The sequence below is a fragment of the Sturnira hondurensis genome, unplaced genomic scaffold (assembly GCF_014824575.4).
Source record: "Sturnira hondurensis isolate 20B ecotype Veracruz unplaced genomic scaffold, ASM1482457v3 Scaffold0007865, whole genome shotgun sequence".
NCBI lineage: Eukaryota > Metazoa > Chordata > Mammalia > Chiroptera > Phyllostomidae > Sturnira > Sturnira hondurensis.
The window spans coordinates 365,991-389,842 of record NW_028080496.1 but is presented as its reverse complement, the minus strand read 5'-3'; the positions used below and the strand labels follow the sequence as shown (position 1 = coordinate 389,842).

At 60.3% G+C, this 23,852-nt stretch overlaps 1 protein-coding gene across 4 annotated transcripts in view; it reads left to right on the top strand.

The window, feature by feature from the left end:
- The first annotated feature begins 6,324 nt into the window (after positions 1-6,324).
- Positions 6,325-23,852, top strand: part of ACSBG1 (acyl-CoA synthetase bubblegum family member 1) — a 27,026-nt gene continuing 9,498 nt past the window's right edge. The window contains exons 1-7 of one of the 4 annotated variants that reach the window (XM_037053426.1): positions 6,325-6,916; positions 7,586-7,726; positions 16,181-16,279; positions 17,196-17,296; positions 21,659-21,879; positions 22,176-22,264; positions 22,492-22,612. In XM_037053426.1, coding sequence (XP_036909321.1) covers positions 7,620-7,726; positions 16,181-16,279; positions 17,196-17,296; positions 21,659-21,879; positions 22,176-22,264; positions 22,492-22,612 — 738 coding nt within the window. In that variant the 5' untranslated portion in view covers positions 6,325-6,916; positions 7,586-7,619. Of the gene's footprint in view, positions 6,917-7,585; positions 7,727-12,582; positions 12,843-13,234; positions 13,544-16,180; positions 16,280-17,195; positions 17,297-21,658; positions 21,880-22,175; positions 22,265-22,491; positions 22,613-23,852 lie in introns of those variants that run through there. The other 3 variants (XM_037053427.1, XM_037053429.1, XM_037053428.1) reach the window with 3 other exon arrangements.

Genomic DNA, 23,852 nt, shown 5'->3' with positions numbered 1-23,852 from the left:
GGGCGCCGGCGTCTCCGCCGCGGCTTTTATTGGGCGCGGGCGGTAGTTTCCGCGTGGACGATGACGCCACAAACGCCCAGAACTTTCCGGGGGTTTCGACCGCCGCCGCCTCGGACCTCCGGCGCGGGCGCGGGCTGTGCGGGGCCAGCGAGGCCGGGGGCCTCTGTGCGGTCACGGGCGGCCGGCACCCCCGGGAGCGGGCCCGGCGTGGGGAAGGGGCCCGCGCCGGTGCCTCCGGGCAGGCTGCCGCGTGCGCCACGAGACCCGGGCCCGCCGAGACCCCGGCCCGGATCAGACCGTTACCTGCATCCAGCAGCCACCCGCCCCATCTCCCAACCCTGTGCACCCCCAGGGGGATCCCTGTTCTGACTTCTAAAACAGACTCACTGCGCCTCTTTGTACATACTGTATTAATGGAGTCACGTACTAGGTTTTTTTTTCCCCCCGTTTGGCTTTTTTTCCTCGATGTCTCGCTGCTGTTGGGGGGGCATTTGAGTTGTTTGCAGGGGACGCCTGTGGTGCGCATTCTAGGGCGTCGTCTGCGCGTGGGTGTGACAGTTGTCTGTTGTATACACTCCCAGGAGTGCAGTTCCTGGGCAGGTTGGGAGTGACGTGCCCCTCTCGCCTTCCCCCCGCCCGCCCCCCCCCCCAGCCCCATCATAGAGATGCCTACTTTATGCTTTGAGAAACCCCCAGGGGGACCCCTTGTGCCGTGAGACCCCCGCGCCGCACGTTGGAGAAAGGACAGTGGGCAGAAGTGGGCATAGACGGGCTGCAGCCACGTGCCCCCCCCCCCCCCCATTTGGAAGTGCGGTCCTCAGAGCCCCGGGGATAAGCAAGCGGCCTGTAACTGCCAGATGGGGACTGGTTCTGCTCAGGCCGCTGGTTAGAGATAATCAGCTCACCTTGCCCCCCCCCCGCCCCCCCACCCCCGACCTCTGACCTAGGATGGGGTGGAGAGACCTCCGATGACACTGTCGCTCCACCCAGGACACGGGGCTGCGTCTCTCTTTCCCACTCTTCCCAAGGTCCAGCGCAGTGCCTGAAAAATGGAAGGTGCCTGGTAAATATGCGCGGCATTTAATCCACCTTTTTAAAATGCCAGTGAGCCCTGGGGAGTGCGGCTCAGTTGTCTCAGCACCACCCCATGAAATGAAGGGTGGCAGGATCGATCCCCAGTCCAGGTGTGTACAGGAGGCAAGCAATTGATGTTTCTCTTTCCTCTTTCTCTTCTTCCTCTTTCTCTAAAAAGGCAACAATAATAAAAAAAAACCCTATGGGTGAGGATCAAATGCGCGTGAGTTGAGGCTGCTGAAAGCCCCGGTGCCCTACACTGTCCTCACCCAGAGCCCTGCCTTTGTTTCCTGTGCTGCTGTCACAAAACGCCACAAACTCAGTGGCTTGTCAGATGACATGTTCATTCCCGTCTAGTTCTGGAGGTCAGAACTCCAAAATGGGCTTCACTGGGCTGAAATCAGGGTGTTGGTGGGACTGTGTGACTCCCACAGGCTGGAGAGAGAGGTTGCGTTTCTTCTCTTTCTGGCTTCAAGAAGCTTCCAGCCTTGGAGGGCTCATGGCCTCTTTATCTTCAAAGCCAGCAGCATAGTATCTTCAAATCTCCCTCACGTGTCCGTCACATCTTCACACACTCTGACCCCTCTGCCTCCCTCTTATATGGACGGATCCCTGAGATCACGTTGGAGAAACTGGATGATCCAGTATAGTCATACCTCAAAACCCTTGATCACATGTACAGAGTCCTTTCTGAGTTGCAAGTGAATGCTCCCAGGTTTGTGGAAGTAGGGTACGGACGTCCTCGGGGGTCCATGTCCACGTGGTCGGTGCACCCGTGAGGAATCAGAGCGTCCGGCCTGTGAAGGCTGTGGTCCTGCTGGCTGTCAGTCAGGTACTCTGCCCCCACTGCCACCCACTCCCCAGCTTCAGGGGCAGCAGCAGCACCCTCCGCCCAGGAGGGCCCTGGAGAGAGTCGTCTAAATCTCCGTTTTCCTCATGGTAACCTGCCTCTGTCCCAGTTTAGAGCTTTCTAGGGTCTCTGTGATAAAAATAACGAAGGAGTAGCTCTCGTTGAAAGTGTCCACACAGCTCCAAGTGCTTTCTGTGCATTTAACTCACTGCAACCTTGGGAGGTAGGAATTACTGTCTTACAGATGAGAATATTGAAGCCCTGAGCGGTTGAGTAAGGTCACACAGCTCGTAAGCAGCTGTTTGGTCCCAGGTGTCCCTAAAAACAGCCCACAGCAGAGCTTCTGCCCTGAAGCTTTGTTGGGAGCCGATCCCAGGGCACAGAAGTAAGGGTGGAAAGGAAGTGAGAGTGTTTCTCACCTGCTCACTGTTTCACAGGAACATCCAGGTCTTTGCTCCGTCACATGGGACATCCACACAGGCCAGTGCTCTGCACTGGCAGACGTTTGGACCGGTCTTCTGAGGGAGGGACCCAGTGGAGAATGAGGACAAGGAGGTGGCAGACCCAGATCCGTTCCGGGCCGCACCCCTCACCCTTCTGTGCTGAGTTGTTCATTCTCATCTTGGGTCACATGAGTTACTTTGTTGTCCTTTTTGCTAAGCTGGTTTCAGTCAGGGTTTCTGCCCCTTGCAATGAAGACTTCCCATTTTACAGATGAGGAAACCAAGTCTCAGAGAAGTGAGGTGACTTAGCCTGGGTCACATAGCTAATTCAAGAACCACCGTGATCCCGGCTGGTGTGGCTGCGTGGATTGAGCATTGGCCAACGCAATAACTGGAAGGTCTCTGGTTGGTGGGGTATGAGAGGCAGCCAATTGATGTATCTCTCCCACATTGGTGTTTCTCTTCCTTTCTTTCCCTCTTTGTAAAAGTAAATAAATAAAACCTTAAAAAAAAGAGCCGTTGAGCCCCACCCACCTCTGCCCTGGGCCATCCAGACCCACAGATCCACGCTCCCCAGGCCAGGAAAGGAGGCGCCTTCTCAGCAGAGGGCGCTGCCTTCTTTTCTGTCCCAGCTTCCTCCCCCAAAGGGCCCACTTCCAGCCCTGTCCCTGCTCATTGGAATCCTGTCTGTGCCTACTTTTTTCTGCCCTGCATGCAGGACAGCTGTCCTGGTGACCTAAATCTCTGAGAATCTGAGTCCCAGGGAGAGGGGTTTGAGCCTCAAAAGTCCCTGGGTTCTCTGTGGAGCTGGAGGAAACTTGGCTCTGACCCTGGGCCCCAACGGCCACCCATTTAGTTCAGAAAGGGATCAGAGAGGACAGGGCTGCAGTGCACCCAGGTGCTCTTGGGACCAGATGCAGAGTCCAAAGCTGGGGCGGAGAGGCGGACGCCCTAGGAGGGGCGTCCAGGAGGCGGCAACAGAGGAAGGTGGCGGTTGAGAGGTCCCTGAAGGTTTTCCTTGGAAACTTGGGCTGGTGGGAGCCTCTGCAGCCACCAGGGGCCAGCAGAGGCTTGTAGTTCTGCCTTCACCCTGGCCCTGGACCAGGAGACCTCCAGCCAGAGCCCCAGACTGCATTTCAAAACTTAAAAAAAATAAAAATTATGTCTTACAAATGTATGCACACGGTGACAGAAAAGTAGGCCAGAGGCTGATGTTCAAAGTACACAGCAGTCCTCCTCCAGCTCAGCCCCCGAACACCTTTCTCTTTCAGTCACTGCTTCCATTATGAGTACCTCTTTCCTGAGGGCTTTGCAATTTTAGAGCAGATGCCTGTCCCTAGACCTCGACTGATCAGCTGAACAGTGATCCCTGTGCGCAGTGACTCTGGTTGTCTCCTTGGCCCCCTCCCTGTCATGGCACAGCTCTTTGCTCCTGACTTTGAACATTGTCACCACTGGCCTTTCCTCTCCCCACATTGACGTCCATGGCATCTTGAAGCCCTTGGTGAGGATGTGAGCAACCTGGTTCCCTCTTGTGTTCTGTCAGCCCTTCCTTAACTTTGTCTTGTTACCGGGAATTACATTTGCATTCTTTGATGAAAACGAAAATGAACGTTCCCAGCTTTTTCTGTAACAGATTCCGGAAGTGTCCTGTGATGAAACATTAGAGGTGGTACACAGACATTTGAAAGAACAGCTTCATATATATTTTAATAAACATTGGGAAATACCTTTGTATGTATGAGTCAGGAGACAGTCAGGAGGAAACTCCGGAGGTGCCCAGGGCTAAGATAAAGGATGTCAGTACAGGACAGAGACCCTGGTTTAAGACTGGTGGTCCCGATTTCCGGAAAAGCACTGAATCTTGGTGAGTCACGATTGCACCTGCCCAGAAGATGCTACATGATCCCTGCTTCATTATAATGTCATTATAATGAATTAGCATTGTTCGACCTCCTTCTCCAGCGGCCAGTCATGGAAAATCGTGGGAGACCATATGCACAGTAGCTTTAAAGTAGTGCAACTGCTTGTATATGCACAATAAAACCCACCAAAACTAGCCAGGAAAGATCTGCCCTATAAGAACAGAATCCCTCCAGCCCAGGAGGTCAGTCTGCTCAGAGTTGGCCCACTTCCACGTTCCGTGGAGTGCACTATCGCTTAATACATCTGCCCTCTCTCTGCCTGCTATAAACTCTGTGTTCGGGTCAGTTCTTTGTCCACGATTACCAGGAGCCTGGTTACCTGTGACACGTGTGTGTATACATTATGAGCCCTTCAGTTTGTGGTTTCACGATCTAATTGCTTAGGATGAAGGTAGAGTCGATTTTCGCATTATAAAGTGAATCGAGGTAAAGAGCAGGATTAAATGATGTGTAGTCCCAGAGGCAGGTGTGGTGAAAGTCGTCAAAGGGGGTTCGAAGATGGATCGGAACATGGGTGTCAATTGTCATAGTGGAAAGCCAGGGGGCGAGCAAGGACTTGGCTGTGACGGCTGAGTGGCGGTCGGCGGTACTTTCCCTCCCAGTGGGCCGGGGCACAGAGACTGCTGTTGACAATAACGCCACCTTCCTACTTGTCCCATGATTTGTTTTTGCAAGTTGTTTTTCTTGGTGTTCCCAATCACCCTTCTTTCCATCATTGTCGTTAACCAGACAACATATCTTCAGGTTGAGTCACTGTCTGGGTCACACCGCCTGTTACATGGAATCCCCTTTTTGCCTGGAGACTCCCAGGAACCCTTTCAAAAAGGAGCTGCCACAGTGCTCATTGTGCAGCCTCGGCTGCACTCATCGGTCACAGGTCATTCCTCTGAGAGAGGTTTACCGAGTGCCTGCTCTATGCCAGGCAGAGAAGGTCAGAGAAGGAACTGAAGGGGCAGACAAAATCCCCTGCCTACCGGGAGCCTGCATCCCAGGCGACAGACAGGTGATAAAGCACACAGTGCTGCGAGTGAGATGGTGGTGAGGGCCTGGTGCTGGATGGGGGGTCCGGGAAGGCCTCTCTGACACAGCTGCATCGGGTGACGGGTGACGACAGGGAGATGGAGAGTCAGCTGATAGGTGGCATCATGTGTCTGGGCCGAGGGACCATCCGTGCAGAAGCCGCAAGCAGAGGAGTGAGATGCAGGCCGGGGTGGCTGGGTGAGGTTGCAGCAACTTCAGTGCTGCATGGGCCTTCGTGGTGGGGGTGCGGGCAAACCACAGGGTGCTCAGCAGCTCAGGCCCCCAGATGATGGAGGGCTCTGCCCTCAGCCTCCACTGTTTTCTGAGTCCCTTCCAGCCCCTCTCCTGTTTCAAGGACTCCTCACTCCTCCCCACCCACACGCCCTGTTCCCTTCTCATCTACTTTCGATCTCCTGTCTTATCTCCAGGAGTGGAAAAACTGGCTCTGTGTGTGCCCTGCACCCTCCTTCTCCAGGCCAGCAGCTTCTGAAATTTTGGTTCGTGGAATATTTGTTTCTGCCTTCGTGCAGTCCCACGGGGGAACACAGCCCCCACTGGGCACCAGTGGAGAGAAGGAAGCAGGCAGGTGTGCAGAAACCAGGGTACGCCCTCAGCACCTGGCAGTGGCATGAGGAAGCCCTGCCGACCCAGCTCTGTGCTGGGTGCCTCCCAGCGTTCCTAGCTTACTCCTCACTGACACCTCCAAGACCCACCCTCGGGTGACAAAGCTCAGGTGCAGAGGGCAGAGTCCCTTGCCCAAGGTCACTCAGCAAATGATCAGAAGAGGCAAAAGTTGAACCAGGTCTGTGTGGTGCCAGAGGCGGGGGGCTTCCACTTCCTGTGGTTCCTCCTTGGTGCACCCTCCTCGAGGATTTGCAGAAAGCCAGGAGCACCCCCACCCCAGAAAATACAGACAGATGAACACGTAGACACATGCCCACACCCTGCACACAGAGATATGCATATACACCTGTCACACACAGACAAAAGGGACATGCACATGTGTGCACACACCACACAGAAACGCACACACACCACACGTTGCCAGTGCCTCAGGCCTGTCCAGGCTCCAGGTAAGGACACCTGCGTCATCCCTGGACTGTCTGGACAGTGTACCGTGGGCTGGGCCCCACCTTGCCACACTCTGCTGGTTCCCAGAGCACATCCGGTTCCAGCCAGCAACCTCACCCCGGCAGCAGCCCCACTGGACTCACCAACCCCTTCTGGAGACAAAGGACTCCCACCAGCATCTCCTGTGTGCAGTTATACCGGGTAGAATCACGTCCCCCCAAAATTCACATTCGCCCAGAGCCTTGGAATAAAAGCTGACTTGGAAATTGGATCCTTACAGATGTCATTAGCTAAGACGTGACAGGGGAAGCGGCCCTGTGAAGATGGCAGTAGAAACTGAAGTGACGCATTCGCACGCTGAACGTGGGGGTTGCCGACAGCCACCAGCAAGGATCCTATCTTGGAGCCTTCAGAGGGGACAGGCCCTGGTGACACCTCGATGTGGCACTCTGGCCTCCAGCACTGAGAGCATGCGCCTCTGTCATCGTGAACCACCCCCTCCCACCCCTGCGGTACCCAAGGACTGACACGAGGTGAGTCTGGGGCAGACGTCTGTTGCTCAGAGGAAGCCCTCTGTGCTCCCTGCCCCTCGGTCGTATGTGGTCACCAGCTCAACTGCCACTACACTTCCCTGTAGCTAAAGGACAGACCCTGCCGAGGTGTAGGTGCCTTGGATGGTCCCCTTCCAGGTCCCCGGTATTGTGTCACCTAACTAGAAGCCCTCACTGTTGGCAATGTCTCCTGGAGGGCAGCACCCGGGGGGTCTTCCTCCGGCGTCCATTCTCCAGCGTGGGCCTGGGGTAGGTGGGCCGAGTGGGTGAAATCCATTCCTGGGGCCTCGTCCAGTGCCCGTGAGGCGAGGCAGCAGAGTGCAGGCAGTGGGGGTGCAGCTTGGTGCCCGGGAGGTTTTCTGGGGACCCAAAAGCCCTGAGCCCATTGGCCAGGCTTCCTGGGAGACTGGGAGCACATTTGCATCAAAAAGAACACTGGCTTCATTGAAATTCTCCTCTGAGGGGAACAAAACCACCAAGGAGAAGAAAGTTTTAATTCCGAGCAACTTCACCACTGAGGAGGAGCGTTGTGAGCTTCTAAAAACAGGGAGGAAACGGCCTCTGCAGTGGCCTCTCCCCTGGCCCGGTGCCCACCCCGGCTGCCCACTCAAGGCTGGCCTCGAGCAGTGCGAGACTGAGCCCTCTTGGCAGGTGCCCGGTGGACACTGCGCAGTTGTGGGGCCGTATGCAGCCGCCCCCCAAGGACCCCAGCATGCCAGATAGCAGAGAGGTCCTGCAGGATGGCCAGCCAGACACAAGCCTGGGGACCACCCTGGAAAACTTGGGGACCGGGTGAGTTGGCATTCGGGTCTCTGTCCACTGAGCATGGGCCCGGGGCCTGGACTCTGCTGTGCGAACCTGGGCAAGCTGCTCCACTCTCGGAGCCTCGGTTTCTCTGTCTGGGCATGAAGGGAGGGTCTGGACTGAGACGTGTGTGGTGTGGAGCTGCTCCTCAGTGTCCCCATTCCGTGTGGCCTAGGGGGCTCCACGGAGCGACAATTCACGTGTAGGAGTGAGAGTCGGGCTTGGGCAGGAAGGAGGAAGAATTTTCTAGTCACTAAGAGTGCCCCCCTTTTCGTCGGGCACATGGAGTCAATGACAGACAAGGCCCGGGAGAGCCAAAGGGTCTGCTCCAGTCTGCTGTGTGACCCTTGCAGGTCACTGCCCGTCTCTGGGCTTCAGCTACCCTGTCTGTCTGAGTGCCGTGGGTCAAGGTTCTCTACCGCCTTTCTACTGTGTGTGTCCTTCTAATCTGCAATTCAGAGGGAGGGGCCCAGGCCCTGTCCATCCAGGTGGGGGGCACCCTGAGAAGTGGGACCCGCCTCGGCCCCAGAACTCCCCAGCATGTGGAACCCCCGAGCCGGAAATTCAAGGGCAGTGTCAGTGGGGGAGGAGAGGAAGGGCTTGCGGGCGGAGAGAACAGTGTCAAGACGGTGAGGAGACATGTGGGAAGACAGGAAATTCAGGGACAGGAGAGGTCTGGGTGGTGGTGAAGTACAGGACAAGGGAGGGTGGGGTCTGAGCCCTCTGCAGGGCCAGCGTGTGTGGTATGTGGCTGCCTCTGACGGGCTGGGGGTGGGGTGAGGTGGGGGGGTAGAAGGGGGAAGGGCAGAGTGTTGAGGGAGTTAGTATGAATGCACCTCAGGCACAGAGTCCCCCACAGCTGGGCAGAGAACCCAGAGTGAACCCCGGCTTCCAGAAGTAGGGGCTCCTCACCTGCAAGGCCTCCAAGAGCCTGAGGTCCAGCCCCTCGCTGGGCAGCGAGGCTGTGGCTGTGGACCATGCCATCCATCGGGGGTGCCCATGTGGTGCGTCCGGTGGAGACTCCTGCCTCTGTGGACCTGATGCAGTCCTGGCTGGAGGAAGGGTTCCAAAGGACCTGGAGAAGGGGGCAGTTCATCCTGGGTGTAGAAGGTGTGAGTGCCCAGGGGCAGACAGTGGCTGTGTGGACTGAGGGTGTGCTGAAGATAGGGCAAGTTAGGGCCAGGCAAACTCCTGGGTCTGGCTAGGCTGGTGTGGCCAGATGAGGGGCAGCCAGGCATGGGGATGGCCGGGGCCACAGGAGGAGTGCAGAGGGGCCGCAGGACACACCGTGGTAGCAGGAGCCTGGGAGAGCCTGGCTGGGGAGGGGTCTGGCAGCGGCATGAGTTGGAGTGGGCCGGAGGCAGGAGGCCAGAGGAGGGAACCCGCGGGGTCAAATCTGGCTCAGGGAAGGGTGGTGAGCAACCAAGCACACCCCACCTGGCGCCCAGCAGCCTCCCCCAGCATTGCCTGCAGAGAGGGGTCCCCCCAGAACCAGGACTCATTTGTCAGAGTGTGTCCTGTCATTATCCCATCATTAAGCAGTGCACGACTGCAGTGATGACAGACACAGCTGGCTGCCCACTGGTGTCCTCGGCCCTCATGGAGAGGGCAGTTCCGACCTAGATGGAGCTTCCCACATACCTGGGCCGTCCAGTGTGGCCTGCTGCTCCTGGGCTGCCAGCCCGTGCCGTGCATTAGTGCCCCAAACAAGACAAGATTGAACCAAGCACAGGAGAAGATGACGCTATTGAGAGAGAGCAAACTGGATGAGGCTGCTGCTGGTGTGGCACGGCTCACAGGCTCACCGCGAAGCTGTTGCACGCGTAGAAAGAGTGTGGTTTAGAACACGATACAAACTCTGGGACGGAAACACGAACCTATAGCACAGTCATTCATTGTCCCTGGCGATAGGCGTGTGCTGGACCCAGTTGTGTCTGCCGTGCTTTCGTGCACCTTGCCGGCAGCAGGTTTCTTTGCACCTGATCACACACGTATGAGCAGTGCAGTGTGCTGTCTGTCCGGAGGGCTGCAGCGTCACTGGGTGACAGGAAGTTTTCGGCTCCGCCATGATCTGTCACACTGAGGTTCATCCGCTGAAACATTGTGGCTTCCTTGTGAGTTGTCACATGCGCCTTGCTTATGCACAAGACTCTTCCAAACACAGTTGAGGGATAGGCATGCTGTTAGGGTCTACAGGCAAATGATGGGCAGCAGAGCAGCAGAGGATCGTGGGACACCCCCTCTACACCTCCTCATTTTCCATTGCTCCCCCCCACCCATCACTTCATAGCCCGGAGACCACAGGGTGCAGCCGGCTGGTTAAGAGCATGAGACACCCACTCACCTGAGTTTGTACCTCAACTCTGCAGACAGAAGACCTTGCCCGAGTTACACGATCTCTCTGCCCCTCAGTCTCCTCATCCATGAAGTGGGGACGCCGGCAGCAACTGCAGCACCGGGCTGTTGTGAGGACTAAGCGGGTCAGGTGTAGGCAGCAGTGCTGGGCGCACAGCAGTGCTGAAGGCCTGGCGGCCTGCTGGCTGGCACTGGCATGGTTCCTGCTGTGCTGTTTCCCCTTGCCCCACACGCCTGGCCTCCTGGTGGTGCCCCACCTTAAAGCCTGGCCCTGCCCAGCAGGAGGCTAGCCAGGCACCCACCGCAGCCCCAGGGAAGTTGGAAAGCCCTTTGTCTGTGACATGGCTGAGGAAATGATTCCCACACAGGACCAGGGACTTGCCCATGGTCCCCCAGCTGAGGCAGAGGCTGGGCTACGGTCCTGGTGTCTCAGTGCCCAGAGAGTTTCTCCTGGGCATGGTCAGACTCCCTGCCACCTCCTTCCCAGCTTGGAGGCCACCCTGATGACCAATGCTTGTTCTGTGTGACTCGGCTCCATGGGGTTGGACACTCTGGGCACTGCCAGCTGGGTCAGCAGTGAGTGGGCCGGCCACATCACCCCACCACCTCGGCAGCAGCCAAGGGGAGGCCTTCAGGGCTGGGGCCTTGGACTGGGGGCTGAGAGAAGGCCAAGGGCCCACCTGGGAGGATACATCCTAAACCGCGCCCCTCCATTCCAGGAGGCTGTGGGTCCCCAGAAGTTCTCTACCTTGGCAAGCCCCACAGGAGCTGGGTCTCCCCTCCAAACCTGGATCTGCACCCTGCTGATAAGCCTTCCCTGCTGCCTATTTCCCAAGGGCTCTTGCCCTCTCTCTCACACGGATAATCGCACCTGCTCCCTGCCCCAGCCTGGGTCTGCTGCTCCGCAGTGACCTCGAAGGCATCTTCGTTTATTGACTGCCAGTCCTGTCGTCTCTGAGCCTTCGAGGTGGGGCCAGGCTCCCCTTGCTGGCCTCTGTCCCTGCAGTATCTGTGCAGAGCCCATGCTACGCTGGCAGTCACGGTCGGTCGAGAGGCAGACAGAGTTCACTTCCAACTCCAGGAAGGTGGACTTGAGGTTTCCATTGCACAGCAGACAACTATGTTTTGAAAAGGCACCACCCAGCACCTGCACACCAAGTGTTCTGGGAGGGGCTTGGCTTGGCGGCTGCAGGAAGAAGCATGGGGCTTCCTGCAGGAGGAGGGTCTGCCAGGGCGGGGAGCAGGGCGGTTGTGCCTTTCCTGAGCCCTTCTGATCCAGGAATAAGCCCGTTTGCCTGACCTCGTCAATTTGGAAACTGCATCTGGCCTGGCCATCAGGGTACTGGGTGGGGCTGAGCGACTGGGGCACGGGCTCTTTTGAGCCCCCACATGACCGTCATTTCCCCCACCCGCATCTCCCCAGGGCTACCTCCTGTCGTTGCCATCAGTGCAGGAGGAAGAGCAGAGGACACAGCAGGGGCAGCCCGGATTTGTGGGGTTCACTGGGCTGGGGTTCACTGGCAGCTTGGGATTCCAAGCCTCTGGGACCCAAACCAGCAAAGAGCATCTGGGTACACTGATGAAGGCAGACAGTCTCCCCGCAGGTTCTCAAAGGGGCTCATACCCATGGCGGGGCTCAGGCCAGTACCCCAGACCCCAATTGTCAGAATCTCCTGAGGTGCCATGGGCAAGGGTTGCTGGGGAAAGAGGCCTTTAAGGGTCTGGATTCTGGTGGAGGGCAGAATCTTCTGGAAGTTGGTGCACTGGCTGTGGCCTTAGTGCAGCGATCCAGGGATCGCCTGCTCTCTGACTGGGTGGAGGGCCTTGGAACAGCTGCGTCCCCACTGCTGCCTGTGCCCTGCGCCTCGGCCTTCAAATGAGCAGGCTGCCTCCGTGCTTTCACCTCTGGCAGCCCGCTCGCCCCAGAGGCGGTGTGGGATTCTGGTGTCGGGGCGGGCATCTCGGGGTGGCTGGGGGGCAGGGCTCCACGAAACAGGGGCCCTGGTCTTAGAAGACGCAGGTGTGATGCCACAAACCTGCATGTTTCTGCAGCGAGGGAGGAAGTGGAGGGGGCACTGGGGGCAAAGGGAAGGGTGCAGGGATGCCTGTGACCATGCAGCGGGGACTCCGGGGACGAGGACAAGACGGTTGGCTGGGTTTTACGATGCAAACAGTGGGTAAGTTGGCAGTGTGTTCGCAGAGTCAGGGTCTCAGAGTCAGACCCGGGTCTCGAGGGCCGGATCCTGCCTCTGGCGGGGCCTCTGTCACCTCATGTGGAAAACGGGGCTTTGACCAAACCCTCATCAAAGCTGCTGAGAGGCTGCAGGGGGCCCGTGCAGGTGAGGAGCTGGGCACAGCCTGTGCTCACTCAGTAAGGAAAAGCTGGGCAGGCGAGCTTCCTGCCGGTGGCTCCAGGTGAGTCAGGCTGCCGCGGCGACAGTCCCTGCGGCTCTGCCCAGGACAACAGCCAGCACCATGCCTGCCCCACCTGCACCAGCAGGTCCCTCTTCGGCAAGTCCCACTGGTGGGTAGTGAGTGGGGCCCGTGCCAGGTGGGTCAGAGGTATCTGGGGCAACACCTCGAAGGCAGCCCCAGGCAGACTGGGCTGGGTCTCCATTCACACCCAGCCCACTGTCTCATTACCTGGAACCCAGGGCACCGGCCGTGCGGCTCCCACACTCACGGTGCCTCCACTGAGTCCACACAGGGATGTGGAGCTCCCAGCCTGCCAGCCCCTAGGAGGAAGCAGGTGAGCCCCACTGCAGCCAGGCCCTCCTGGCACGCCCTCAGGAGTCTTCTGTGGGGTCTTCAGGCAGGTGGGGTTGGTCTTCGGGGTGACACAGGCGTGCGGACTAAGAGAAGTGAGGGGTGGGGGTTGCAGACGGAGGTCACAGACAGGGGCCTGGGGAGGCCCTGTGGAGGCTGCTTGCAGCCTCAGCGGCTGCAGCTGAGAGCACGCTTTCCTGCCGCACAGTGTTCTCAGGACCCAAAGAGCAGGCAACACTCTCCTTAGGGAGCGTTCTCTGGTTCTGGGAGACAGGCCTCCCTCCTTCACCCACAAACACAGAGACAGAGACTGGAAGCAGTGACAGGAAGGCTGGGGCTGGTGACGGGCCCTGGGCACAGGGAGCCACGATGCCCAAGGCAGCACCGAGTTCAAGGCTGTGTTGGGCTCAGGAGGGAGCGAATGACAGTTGGCTGTTCAGCCCAGTGAGTCACGGCCATGAAGGAGGGTGACAGCCCTGGCCTGGCCGTGACTCATGCCGTGTCTTTGTTGCAGGGCGGTTTGGTGGCACGGGGCCTCTCTGGGGCTAACACTGCCCCCCGGGGGACACCAGGACACGTTCTCTGAGGCCCATTTCTGGGTGAGCTTGTGGGGTGCGGCCATCCCTCAGGGACCATGCCAGAGGTGCTCCTGCTCAGGTCTGCCAGCTCTGTCCTGAGGACCATGTAAGGAACAAGGGTCCCCTGCCCCTGGCCCCTCGCTGCCACTCAGGGGGTATACCTGGGCCTGGCCTGGCGCCTGAACCCACAGGTGTGGGTTTGGGGTGTGCCCGCCCACTGGGTTGCCCTCCTAATCTCACCAAAGAACTTTCTGCTTCTTACTCCCCCAAAGATCCCTGGGAGCCCACCAGTGGGGGCGATGAGAGCTGGCTGTGTCCTGGGCAGTTTTCGTGTATCATGTCATCCTCACAGTAGCTGTAGGATTGAGGCAGAACATGGAGGCCCAGAGACGTACAGCGACTTCTGCACAGGCCCCCAGCCAGTAAAGCCGGTCGAACCCAGACAAGCCAACTCTGGTGAACCTCAAGGCTGTGTTGTTTTAAGAAAGCACTTGTTAAGCACCTACTGCGTACAGAGCAGTGGTCTAGCTGCTGAGGGCTGAACAGAGAGAAAGGGCAGCAGAGGTAAACAGCAGGTGGACGGTCCTCCACGAAGGGCTGGAAAAGAGGGCCCCCTTCGAGGCATGGGTGCCACACAGGATGTGAGAGGGTTGGTTGAGCCCCTCGGTGCCCCTCGGTGGTGCTCGGGGCCAGGGGCCGGGGGACAGCGTGTGGACAGGCGTGGCCCTGCTCTCAGGGAACCTCCCAAGCCACAGGGGCCTTCAAAGGCCACACCTGAGCTGAGACAACAAGAGGGTGCTGGGGATAACCTGGGAGGGCTCCCTGACAGAGGGGCCGGAGGAAGCTTGGCAGGCTCTGTCTTCATACGGTTCCTGTCTGCTCCTCCAACAAGAACAGCTGCAGGCAGAAGAGGCCCCTGGGCCAGAGGCGGTTGTGAGAAAGGCAGGGAGCGGGCTGTCCCAGACTCCTCCGCCTCCCCCACCCCCACCCATGTCTTCACTCAGACGTGGCCTTGGAGTGTCGTCTTGCTCCCTGTGCTGCTGGGCAGGCGCCAGAGAAGTGCTGTGTCTGTGAGCGAAGGGTAAGGCGCGGTGCTCCCAGCGTGTGAGTGAGCTGGGCGCGGGCACACACCCATCCTCAGCAAGCTGATCCTTTCCAGACCTCCTACCGCCCACGAATGGGAGAGCAGACATGGCACGGCGGCTCCCTCAGGGAAACGGCTCCCTGGGGCCCCGGACACTCGGCCCCTGGGTGGCAGCCAGGCCCGCAGCCCTGCATTCAGAGGCGTCTGCTCTTCAGGAGTGGCAGGCACCCTGTGCTCCTTGCTGTGGGCGGGCTGGAGGCTGACGGCAGGAGTCGTGCCTCGCCCGTCAGGACATTGTTCCGCCACTGGACCGTCGGGGTAGCAGCAGGAACCAGGGAGGCCCCCAGTGTTCTTGGGGAATCAGAACAGTAGAGACTGCTCCCCAACGGTCCTCCAGGCTTGGTCCTCGGACGCGTTCACCTCATTTTCTAGTCGGCTGTAGAGTAGGGGATGCCGGGTTGCTGCAGGCCAGCCCACTGGCTGTGGGGAGAGCTGGCCACTAGCGATGCGAGAAGGGCTTGAAACGCCGGAACTGCCCCGCAGCATCCCCCTCGGTGACATGCAGGCGGCGGCCATGTTGGAAAGGGCACAGGGGGTCATGAGCCCGGACGGTGTGGGCTGTGACAGGGCGTGACCCTGGGTGAGCTGGAGGAGTCACGGAGTTCTCGGCGACTTCTGTTTTGGATGACGGGCAGGGATGACGTCCCACTGCAGGGGCTTGGTCTGAAAGGTTCCAGCAAGGTCAAGGCCACCCTGCACCCACCCGGGGAATTAGGTGTAGACCAGGCCGAGGGGCTGGGTAGCAGAGGGCCGCCAGATGCCCCGAAACGGCCCTGCGGAGACAAAGCACTTCCCACAGCCCCTCCTCCCCATAAACAGAGGGTTCGCATCACGATGAGGATGGACGCTTGGCCTCTGCTTCCTTAGTAGCTTTTTGTTTAGCCTTTGTTCGACTGTTTTAAAACTAGAACCAGTTTACACAGAGTTTATGAGGTGGAAGAAGTGCCGCCCGTCCCTTTTGATGGTGAGGATTCAAAAACAGGCTTGTTTGAGAGGAAGCGGGGAGGAAGACGGGTGGTTACAGCCAGGGCCGGCCCCCGCTAATTTGGGGGTGGCAGCCCAGCTGCTGATGGCAAAGACCGGTCAGCTCTACACCCTTGGTGACCCCGCGGCCAGCCCTGCCTCCTGAGGATGGCCCGAGACACAGCATGGACATTACACCAGCGTGGGGACCTCCATCATCTGTGCCTGGTCCCCCCACTCTCCGTGACTGTCTGAGCCCAGAGCTCAGGGGCTCTTCAGTCATGTTATAGTCATTGTCGTCCCAAAGTGGATGTGGCTTCCGCTTGACAACCCCCAAGAGGAGCGGCAGTACCAGTGGTCCAGAGTCAGCAGGACAAGTTCTGCGGGGTTCATAACCTTCCCTTTCCCCTGCCTGGCACAGCAGGCCTCACCCCAGTCTTCTTTATACCCTTCCAGCAGCATCCCCTCGACGGGTCACCACAGCAACGGTCACCATAGCAACAGAAGGGCAGCTGAGGCCAGGCCTTGCTCACCAAGTTCCCAAGAAGGGACAGCTCAGCCCCCTACTTACCCCCTTCTCTCCATCCCTCTCCTTTCATAACCTCCTGATATTTTTTGCTTTAAAACTTATCTCAGGTTCTTAAGCAGACTGCCACCAAGTGGGCCCAGGTGTATTTGCAAATTTAGTTTGAACCCGTGGTACCTGCAAAGAGGGAGGCCGAATCTCAGAAGCAGGTAATTGGCCCGGCTGCCCAGGAACTTGGCCCCCCGACAGACAGGTGCCCCAGAGCCAGGGGCCGCCCTGACCGGCCTCACAGGTGGCTCACCACACCACTCTGGTAGACTCTGTTTGCAGAGCTGGCGGCTGAAAAGTGTCCCCTTGGCTGTAGGACACTGCCTCCATGCTCAGTTGTGCCGGGTGTGCTGGACTCCGCCTGCTCACCCGCCTGAGGTGGGGTCTTCCACCTCGGTGTGGTGCCGAGGAGCAAGGACCCGAGTTGGTAGTGGAGGCCCATTGACCACCAGGGCTGTGCTGCCTGGAAGGGGAGTCCAGGGCCACTAGGCCTGGGAGGCAAGGGGGGTCCGGGCCAGGCCCAGGGGCACGTGGTGTGAGTCCAGGCCTCCCAGGTCCCATGCTGTTCTCCATGTGGGTGACTAGACAGAGGGCCCACCCACAGGCACCCCCAAGAGGAGAGGTTCTCGCTGGGCCTCCTCAGGACCCCGTGAGAGCCTGGGAACGTCGTCACTCCACTCTGAGTATCCAAACATGGCTATTCTCAGTGCCCGTGGGGAGTAAGGGGTTGGGACTCCTCCCAGCTCTGAAAGCCTGCGCTCCGCTGGGGTGGCGCCCAGAATCCTGCAATGCCAGGCCAGGAGTTGCCTTTATAGACAACTCCTGAGAGAGTTGTCTCTCCCGAGCCCAGAGAGAACCATGCACTTGCCCAGAGTCAGACAGCAAAGTAGAGCAGAGCTGGGCATGGTTTCTTTTTCTGCTGAGCCCTTAGAACCTGAAGGGAGTGGAGGGCTGCGGTGGTGGGGTGGGGTCAGCCACTGCAGGCATCCAGTCGCTTGACCCCCCCCCTGGCCTGGCAGAGGCCGGGACTGAGAGGCACGTCTGCCCTGTCCTAACAGTTGTTCTCCTCCCTGCCAGCTCCCCGACTGATGGGCACACGCTCTCCAAAGAGTCCCTGAGCCACGCTCACGACTTCTCGTCCCCAGAGAAGGCAAAGGATGCTCCACCGAACTCCCCAGGTGAGCCAGCCTGGAGCCTGGACTCAGTGGGGGGGCCGGCTGGGCTGCAGAACCGGGCCGTGCTGAGGGCAGAGGGGGTCCCAGCAGAAGCAAGTAGGGCGGGAGCCACGGGGCAGAGCTTGGAGGTCAGGGTGGGTGGAATCGCCAGCACCAGCAGGGCCCAGTGTGACGCAAGGGGGTGGGGGAAGGTCTTTTCTTGTAGAAGTTTGGGAAGGGGACAGGCAGAGGGGGCCTTCACACTGCCCGTGGGGCGAGGGGCGGGCCTGCCGGCCAGGGCTGGCAGAGCTCACTTTGCAGGCCGACAGGTGGCAGGTTCCTGCGTGACCTTCCCCGTCAGACAGTCTCGCCGCATTCACTCCCATTGGCCACCCAACGTTGTGGCGGCAGCAGAAGTATGGGAGGATGGGCACGGCTCCCACGCTCTGTGCGGGTCCTTAGGATGGGGCCTTGCTGCTGCCCAGTCATCCGCCTGCGTCATCTGTCAGGGGTGCAGGGCTTCCCCCAGGGGCCAGGTTCCCAGCTGCGGATCATCCCGGCTGCAGGCTCCTCCGGGCTGTGGGGGCTGACTGTCAGTGGCAGAGGTTGGACTGGTCGAGTGCCTTGCTTGCTGTCCTGCAGTTTGTGTGCCCCTCACCTCTCCCTCGTGGTTAGACAGGGGCTTGGGTTTGGGGGCGTGGGGGAGGCCCTTGAAGCGCGACCTGCCAGGAGCCCGGTGCCGAGCATCTCTGAACGAGGGGCAGTGACGAGGCACACCAGAAGGTCTCAGCCTGGCCTTGGCAAGGAGCTGGCCTGGGAGTGCCCTTCCCAGGTGTGGACACTGCCTGTCGTGTCCGCCCCTAGAGATAGAGATAGAGAAGGAACCGGGCCAAGGAGAGGTGAGGCTGGTGTCTGTGGGAGGGGCCTCCTGTGTCCTCCGCCCAGGGCCAGGGCACCTGATGGTGGGCCAGGTCACTCTGCAGGTCCGTCCGCAGGTTCAGGCCCCGGTTCTGCAGGCTGTCTGGTGCTTCCTTCGCTGCAGTGCTCGAAGAGCAGTCGGGTGCATGGCAAAACCCTGGCACCCAGGGAGTCCTGGCCGTGATGGCGGGACTCAAGGGGCAGGCAGGGAGACAGCCTGGTGTCCCTGGAGCCCCAGGAAAGCATGGGTGTCCCCAGGCAGGGACAGGTCATCCCAGACCTGTGTCCTCAGTAGCTCTGCAAGCTGTCACCTGCGTGTCCCTGCAGCCATGGGTGCTGGGAACAGCAGGTCCCATCGAGGGCTTACATGGGGCAGGGGAGGCATGGGCCCTGGACCCAGGCGTGTGGTGGGGAGCCTTCTGCCGGGCATGGGAAGGCCATTCTGGCTCCTGGGGACCATGGGAAGCTGGCAGGGCGGCCTGGCAAGTGTGCACCGGTGCCTCCCTCCAGGGGCAGAGCCAGGCCCCAGGGACTAGGATGCACAAGCTTCTCTCCGCCATCCGGGAGCTGCCCTCTGAGGGCGGACAGGCCGGGGCGTGGGGCACCAGTAGGCTGAGGGAGGGAGGCCTGCTGCCTGGAACCTGAGTGGCCGGGGCAGGCTTCCCAAAACAGGAGGACCCCCGCTCTGGGCTGGGTTTGAGCTGAGGGGTCTGCCCCTGAGAGCTCAGTGTTCAGGGCTGGAGGTGAAGAGGGAAGGACAGTCCCAGGGGCCGAGGGAGCTTCTCGACACCACTGCTGTCAGCAGGCACCTGGGACAGAGGCCCCAGGGGACCCCACCCCCCCCACCCCCACCCCACGCAGCCTCCAGCTCGCCCCAGAGCCTGCCTCACACCAGGCTCCGAGTCCCTCGTCTCCACGACCCCCCTGCAGCTTCAAGGGCCTCTCCAGGCTCTGCATCAGGGAGGACACTGGGGCAGCCACACCCGGGGGGGGCTCGAAGCTGCCCTTCCAGAGGGCACGTTGCAGGGGAGTGAGAAAAGGCAGCTCTCTCTGCAGCAGAGATGGGGGGGCATTTGGGGACCCTGAGCAAGCCCAAGTCCCCCTTCCCTCACAGCTGCCCCCTTCACAGCGAGAGCGCGGACCGTGTGCCCGGCTCGGAGGGGCTGACTTGCATTCCTTCCTTTCGTCTTCATGGCAGCAGCGGGATGGGCACTTGCTCGTTCTCATCTGATGGGAGGAACCGAGCACAGAGAGGGCCAGTGATTTCCTCAGGGCCCCACAGAGGTAGATCTCCAAGTGGGCGTGCTGCTCGTGGGGGACCTAGATGACACGGAGTGATAGCACAGCGGGGTCCCCCGGGGCCCTGCCTCCCAACCGCTGAGCTGGCAGCCTCTCTGGGAGCTCTGGGAGCTTCGCTCTCAGGAATTCAGATTCACCTCGGTCTCCCCGAGTTCACAAGAAGCTTGAGGGTCCTTGAGCCCCAGCCCCCAGATGCATTCCCAGGGGGCAGCCTGCCGGAGTTGGGCCGCAGAGCTTCCAGAATCTGACCTCCACACAAAGACAGCCTTGTGCTGGCCCTAGAGACACATTGCTGTCTTGACCTTTGCAGGCTGAGAGTGAACCCCTGCCGGAATGGGAGGGGAGGGGGTCCGGCCTAGCAACTGCTGGGGCTGGGCCAGTGGACGTCTGGTGAGGGCCTTTCCCACCCCTGCTCTTCTAGATAATTCCCACACCCGCTGGGCACTCAGCCCAGCCTGGTCTCCGGCCCAGTGAGGCTGAGGGGTGCACGGGGCCAGCCTTTGTCCCTTGCCCGTGCCCTTTCCCTGGCACAACAGGCAGTTGACGAGACACAGGCCAGGGTCAGGCCAGGACTGGTGGTGACAGGACAGCAGGAAGGGGGCAGAAAGTACACCTCGGGCCTTAGGAAAGCCCCCCACCCCCTCCCTTCCTGCGGCTCCCACGCCCAGGCTGAGGCCCCTGAGCACCGGGCTGTAGTGGGCCCAGGCCAGCGGGGCATGAGCAGGCGGGGCCTCCCCAGGCCCGCCTGGGGCTCTCGGGCGTGCAGGGAGTGGGTATTGGGGGAGGGGAAGGCCTGGGACCCTGGACACACGGTCATGTGTCCTTCAGTGTAGCTGTCCCAGGACTGGGGTGGGACAGAGGCTCTTTGTCCTCCCCCGAGGGTGCCCTGACCTCTGCTTGCAGGACTCGGGAGCTGAGGGCCCTGCCTTCCAGGGCCAGCAGCCTGGGGGTGGGGGGAGTCGGCTAATGGGGCAGAAGAAGTTACCTGAAGGAACTCAGTCCAGAAGGTCCATCAAAGTGGTGCGTGTTTTTTCTCCTGGCCCAGTTAGCCCACTTGCAGAAACCTGCCCTTTGGGGAGGCCGGGGGCCTGGGCTGCATGTCAGTGGAGAGGTGGCTGAGGACAGTGGGAGGCGGCCAGACAGCGGGGTGCTGTGTCCCCGCACCCACTATGAGAGACAGCTCTGCTCCAGCTCACAGGTTGGCTCATGGCTGTGTTTGCTTTGGTCCACATAGCGTTTTTTCAAGTGTGAGCCAACATTAAAAACCAGGTGACTACACGTCAGCCCCCACCTTGCAGGTAGCTCTTGTAGCTCTTGTAGCTCTCCTTTCCAAATGGGTGCTAAGTCCTAATGTGACAGCCCCCCCCACCCCGTGGATGTGCGTGTGCTGTCCCACCCGCAGTCCCCACCATGCCCTGCTGCACCCGCACAGGCGGGGACGCCGCCCTCAGTGAGGGCCGGCCCCGGGGCCGGGGCCTCATCTTCATCGGAGACGGGAACGTGAGAGCGTCCGGGGACCTGCGCCACTGGGGTTCGCCGCACGTCCTGGGTCACCTCCTCATTCATTATTGACGGTCATACGTTATTCATCACGGTGTGGGTACATTACTCACCCGGCCCCTAAGGGCATTTCCGGTTTGCTATTCTCAGTTAATACAGTGAGAACACGATCCTTTCCCCGCTTTGGGTAAAACCTATCTCCCCCTCGTACCTGTGTTTCTGTGACACGGCACCCACACGGCAGGTCAGGGTGCTGACCTGGCAGGGCTCCGCAGGGCCTGCCTCCCCTGTTTAGACCATGTGCTTCTAGATTGCTTCAGGGTTTTTAGAACGCGTACTGTTTTGTGATTTTTAAGGAAAGGTGGTCAGTGTTGCAGGTAAAGTCTTTTGGCTGAGTCCGGGTTTGGTAACAGATGGTAGCACTTCTCTCTGATCCCGGCAACTGGTGAAGGGGTTAAGGCTCTCCACCCCTCCCGCTGTTCCCTCTCTTCCTTCCCACCCTTCAAGGCTGTCAGCCCTCCTCCTCCAGGCAGCCTCCCGCCTATCCTGGCCCCGGGCCTGTCTGCCTTCTTGGGACCAAAGGGCCAGCATCCCCGCTCAGGGGAGGAGCAGGGGTGGCGGGGCGGGCCCTGAGCCAGCCTGGCCCCAGCTCTGGTCTCCCCACCTCAGAGGAGGCACTGTGGACCACTCGGGCCGACGGGCGGGTCCACCTGCGCATTGACCCTGGCTGCCCTCAGCCCCCCCACACCATACATCAGATGTTCCTTGAGGCCGTGGACAAGTACGGGCACTTCAGTGCTCTGGGTTTCAAGCGCCGGGGCTCGTGGGAGCACATCACCTACTCCCAGTACTACCTGCTGGCCCGCAAGGCCGCCAGAGGCTTCCTGAAGGTGAGTGGCCCTCGAGGCCAGCCCTGCCCTCCCTGGGCCCGCCTGCCAGTCGCACTGGGCCCTCACAGGCCCCCACCCCCATTTGGGATCACATGCAAATCTGGGTGGACTGGGAAGCCGGGTGCTGGCCTGCAAAGGCCCTGGTAGGGGGAGTAAGGGCAGCTGGGTGACAGACCCACAGGGCCTTCTTGGACTGAGTGGGCCCCCAGGAGGGGCTCTGAGGTCTGGGAAGGGCCTTGATGGGAATGGGAAGCCCCATTCCCTGTTGGCTTACTGGCCCATCTCTCTGGCTACAGCTCGGCCTGGAGCGGGCACACAGCGTGGCCATCCTCGGCTTCAACTCCCCCGAGTGGTTCCTCTCAGCGGTGGGCACCGTGTTTGCAGGGTGAGTGCTGGGGCCAGGCAGGGTCCGGGGGAGGGAGGGAAATGTGCAGGGAGTGGAGAAAGGCCCCATCCTCCCCAACATCCCACCTCTTCCCTGAGACCCTCTGCAGAGCTCCTGGGGGAGCCCTGCCTGCGGGGCATGGGGGCAGGTTGGGGGCTCTCTGGGGCTGGGCTAAGGGGTGGGGTGGCCATCTGCAGCTGCCTGACCCCAAGCCTGGGCCCCTGCAGAGGCATCGTCACTGGCATCTATACGACCAGCTCCCCCGAGGCCTGCCAGTACATCGCCCTCGACTCCCGGGCCAATGTCATCGTGGTTGACACGCAGAAGCAGCTGGAGAAGATCTTGAAGGTCTGGGTGGGGGTGTGGGGGTTAAGGCTGGGTGTCCTTGGGGACTTTCAGCTCCAAAGGACTCCCCTGCCTCTGGGCATAGCCCCGTTCCTCTGCCACAACACCCGTGCACGCACTGGTCACAGCACCGAGGCCCAGAAGGTCCCAGGGGCATGCCCCATGTCACTCCAGAAGTGGGTGACCGGGCCTGGGCTGGAACTCTCAGCCACCCCGCCGCCGCCGCCTGTGGCTTACTCAGGGCTGGGCCCCCTGTGGGTCCAGGGACCTGTGGGGTGGAAGGGCCAGCTGCCCCGAGGTGGTGGGGGCCCCAGGGCGGGCTGTCAGGACAGAGTGGGGGAGCACACCTGTGGAGCCAGCTGGGTCTTCCTTAGAGGGCTGACACAACCTCACTCGCACGAGGCCCTGTCCCCACATGCAACACACGGGTGCAGTGGCCTGGGGACACCTCGGTGTCTGGATGCGACAGCCGCATGCGGGGGCCCTCTGCGTCTCGGTTGGCCTGCCCAGGATCCCAGTGCGCAGGCTGGCTCTGATGCTCGTGTGTGCTCCTTCTTTAACGCCGCTGACGATTAGCGTGGAAACCCTCTGCCGCAAGCACTGCAGACCTGCCTTCTCTGACTGTTAAGGGCTCATCACACGGGCTCCCTGTACTGGGGAGGGGACTGTCCTTCTGCTTGGGTGTCCTGGTCCACCTGCACCCCTACAGGAACCTCTGTTTTCAGGGTCTCCCATTCTAAGTGTCTCCGTGTGTCTGACTGGGACCAGTGCTTGGGGAGAGGAGATGCGGGTGTGGGTGATTCGGCCCAGGGTGAACTCCCCGTCTCACCCTCCCCACCCCTGCGCCAGGCCCTCCCTGAAACCGATAAGGGGCCAGTCCTCAGGAGAGTGGCAGGTTCCTGGTCTGCCGGCTGCACTAGAGCCCAGTGGGCCCTGCTTTCCTCAGCGGTTGTGGCTCCCAGGGCCCCAGAGGCCGACCCCCTTCTCCCAGGGTCCCGCCAGGTTCCCGTGGGGAGGGCCGGGAGCTTCCGGGTCCCCCAGGAGGCTTTGCCCTGTCTCTCAGGGAGAGACCTCCTCCTCATAGGTGTAGATCGAATCCACGCGCCTCTTCCCAGCGCCATTTGCAACTGAAGGAACAGGCCCACAGTTAGGAAATGTCCACTCTAGGCAGTTACCCAAGTTACACTCATTACGAAAGTTTCCAAACACCAATAGGAGTGTCCAGGGGACCCCACAGGTCCAC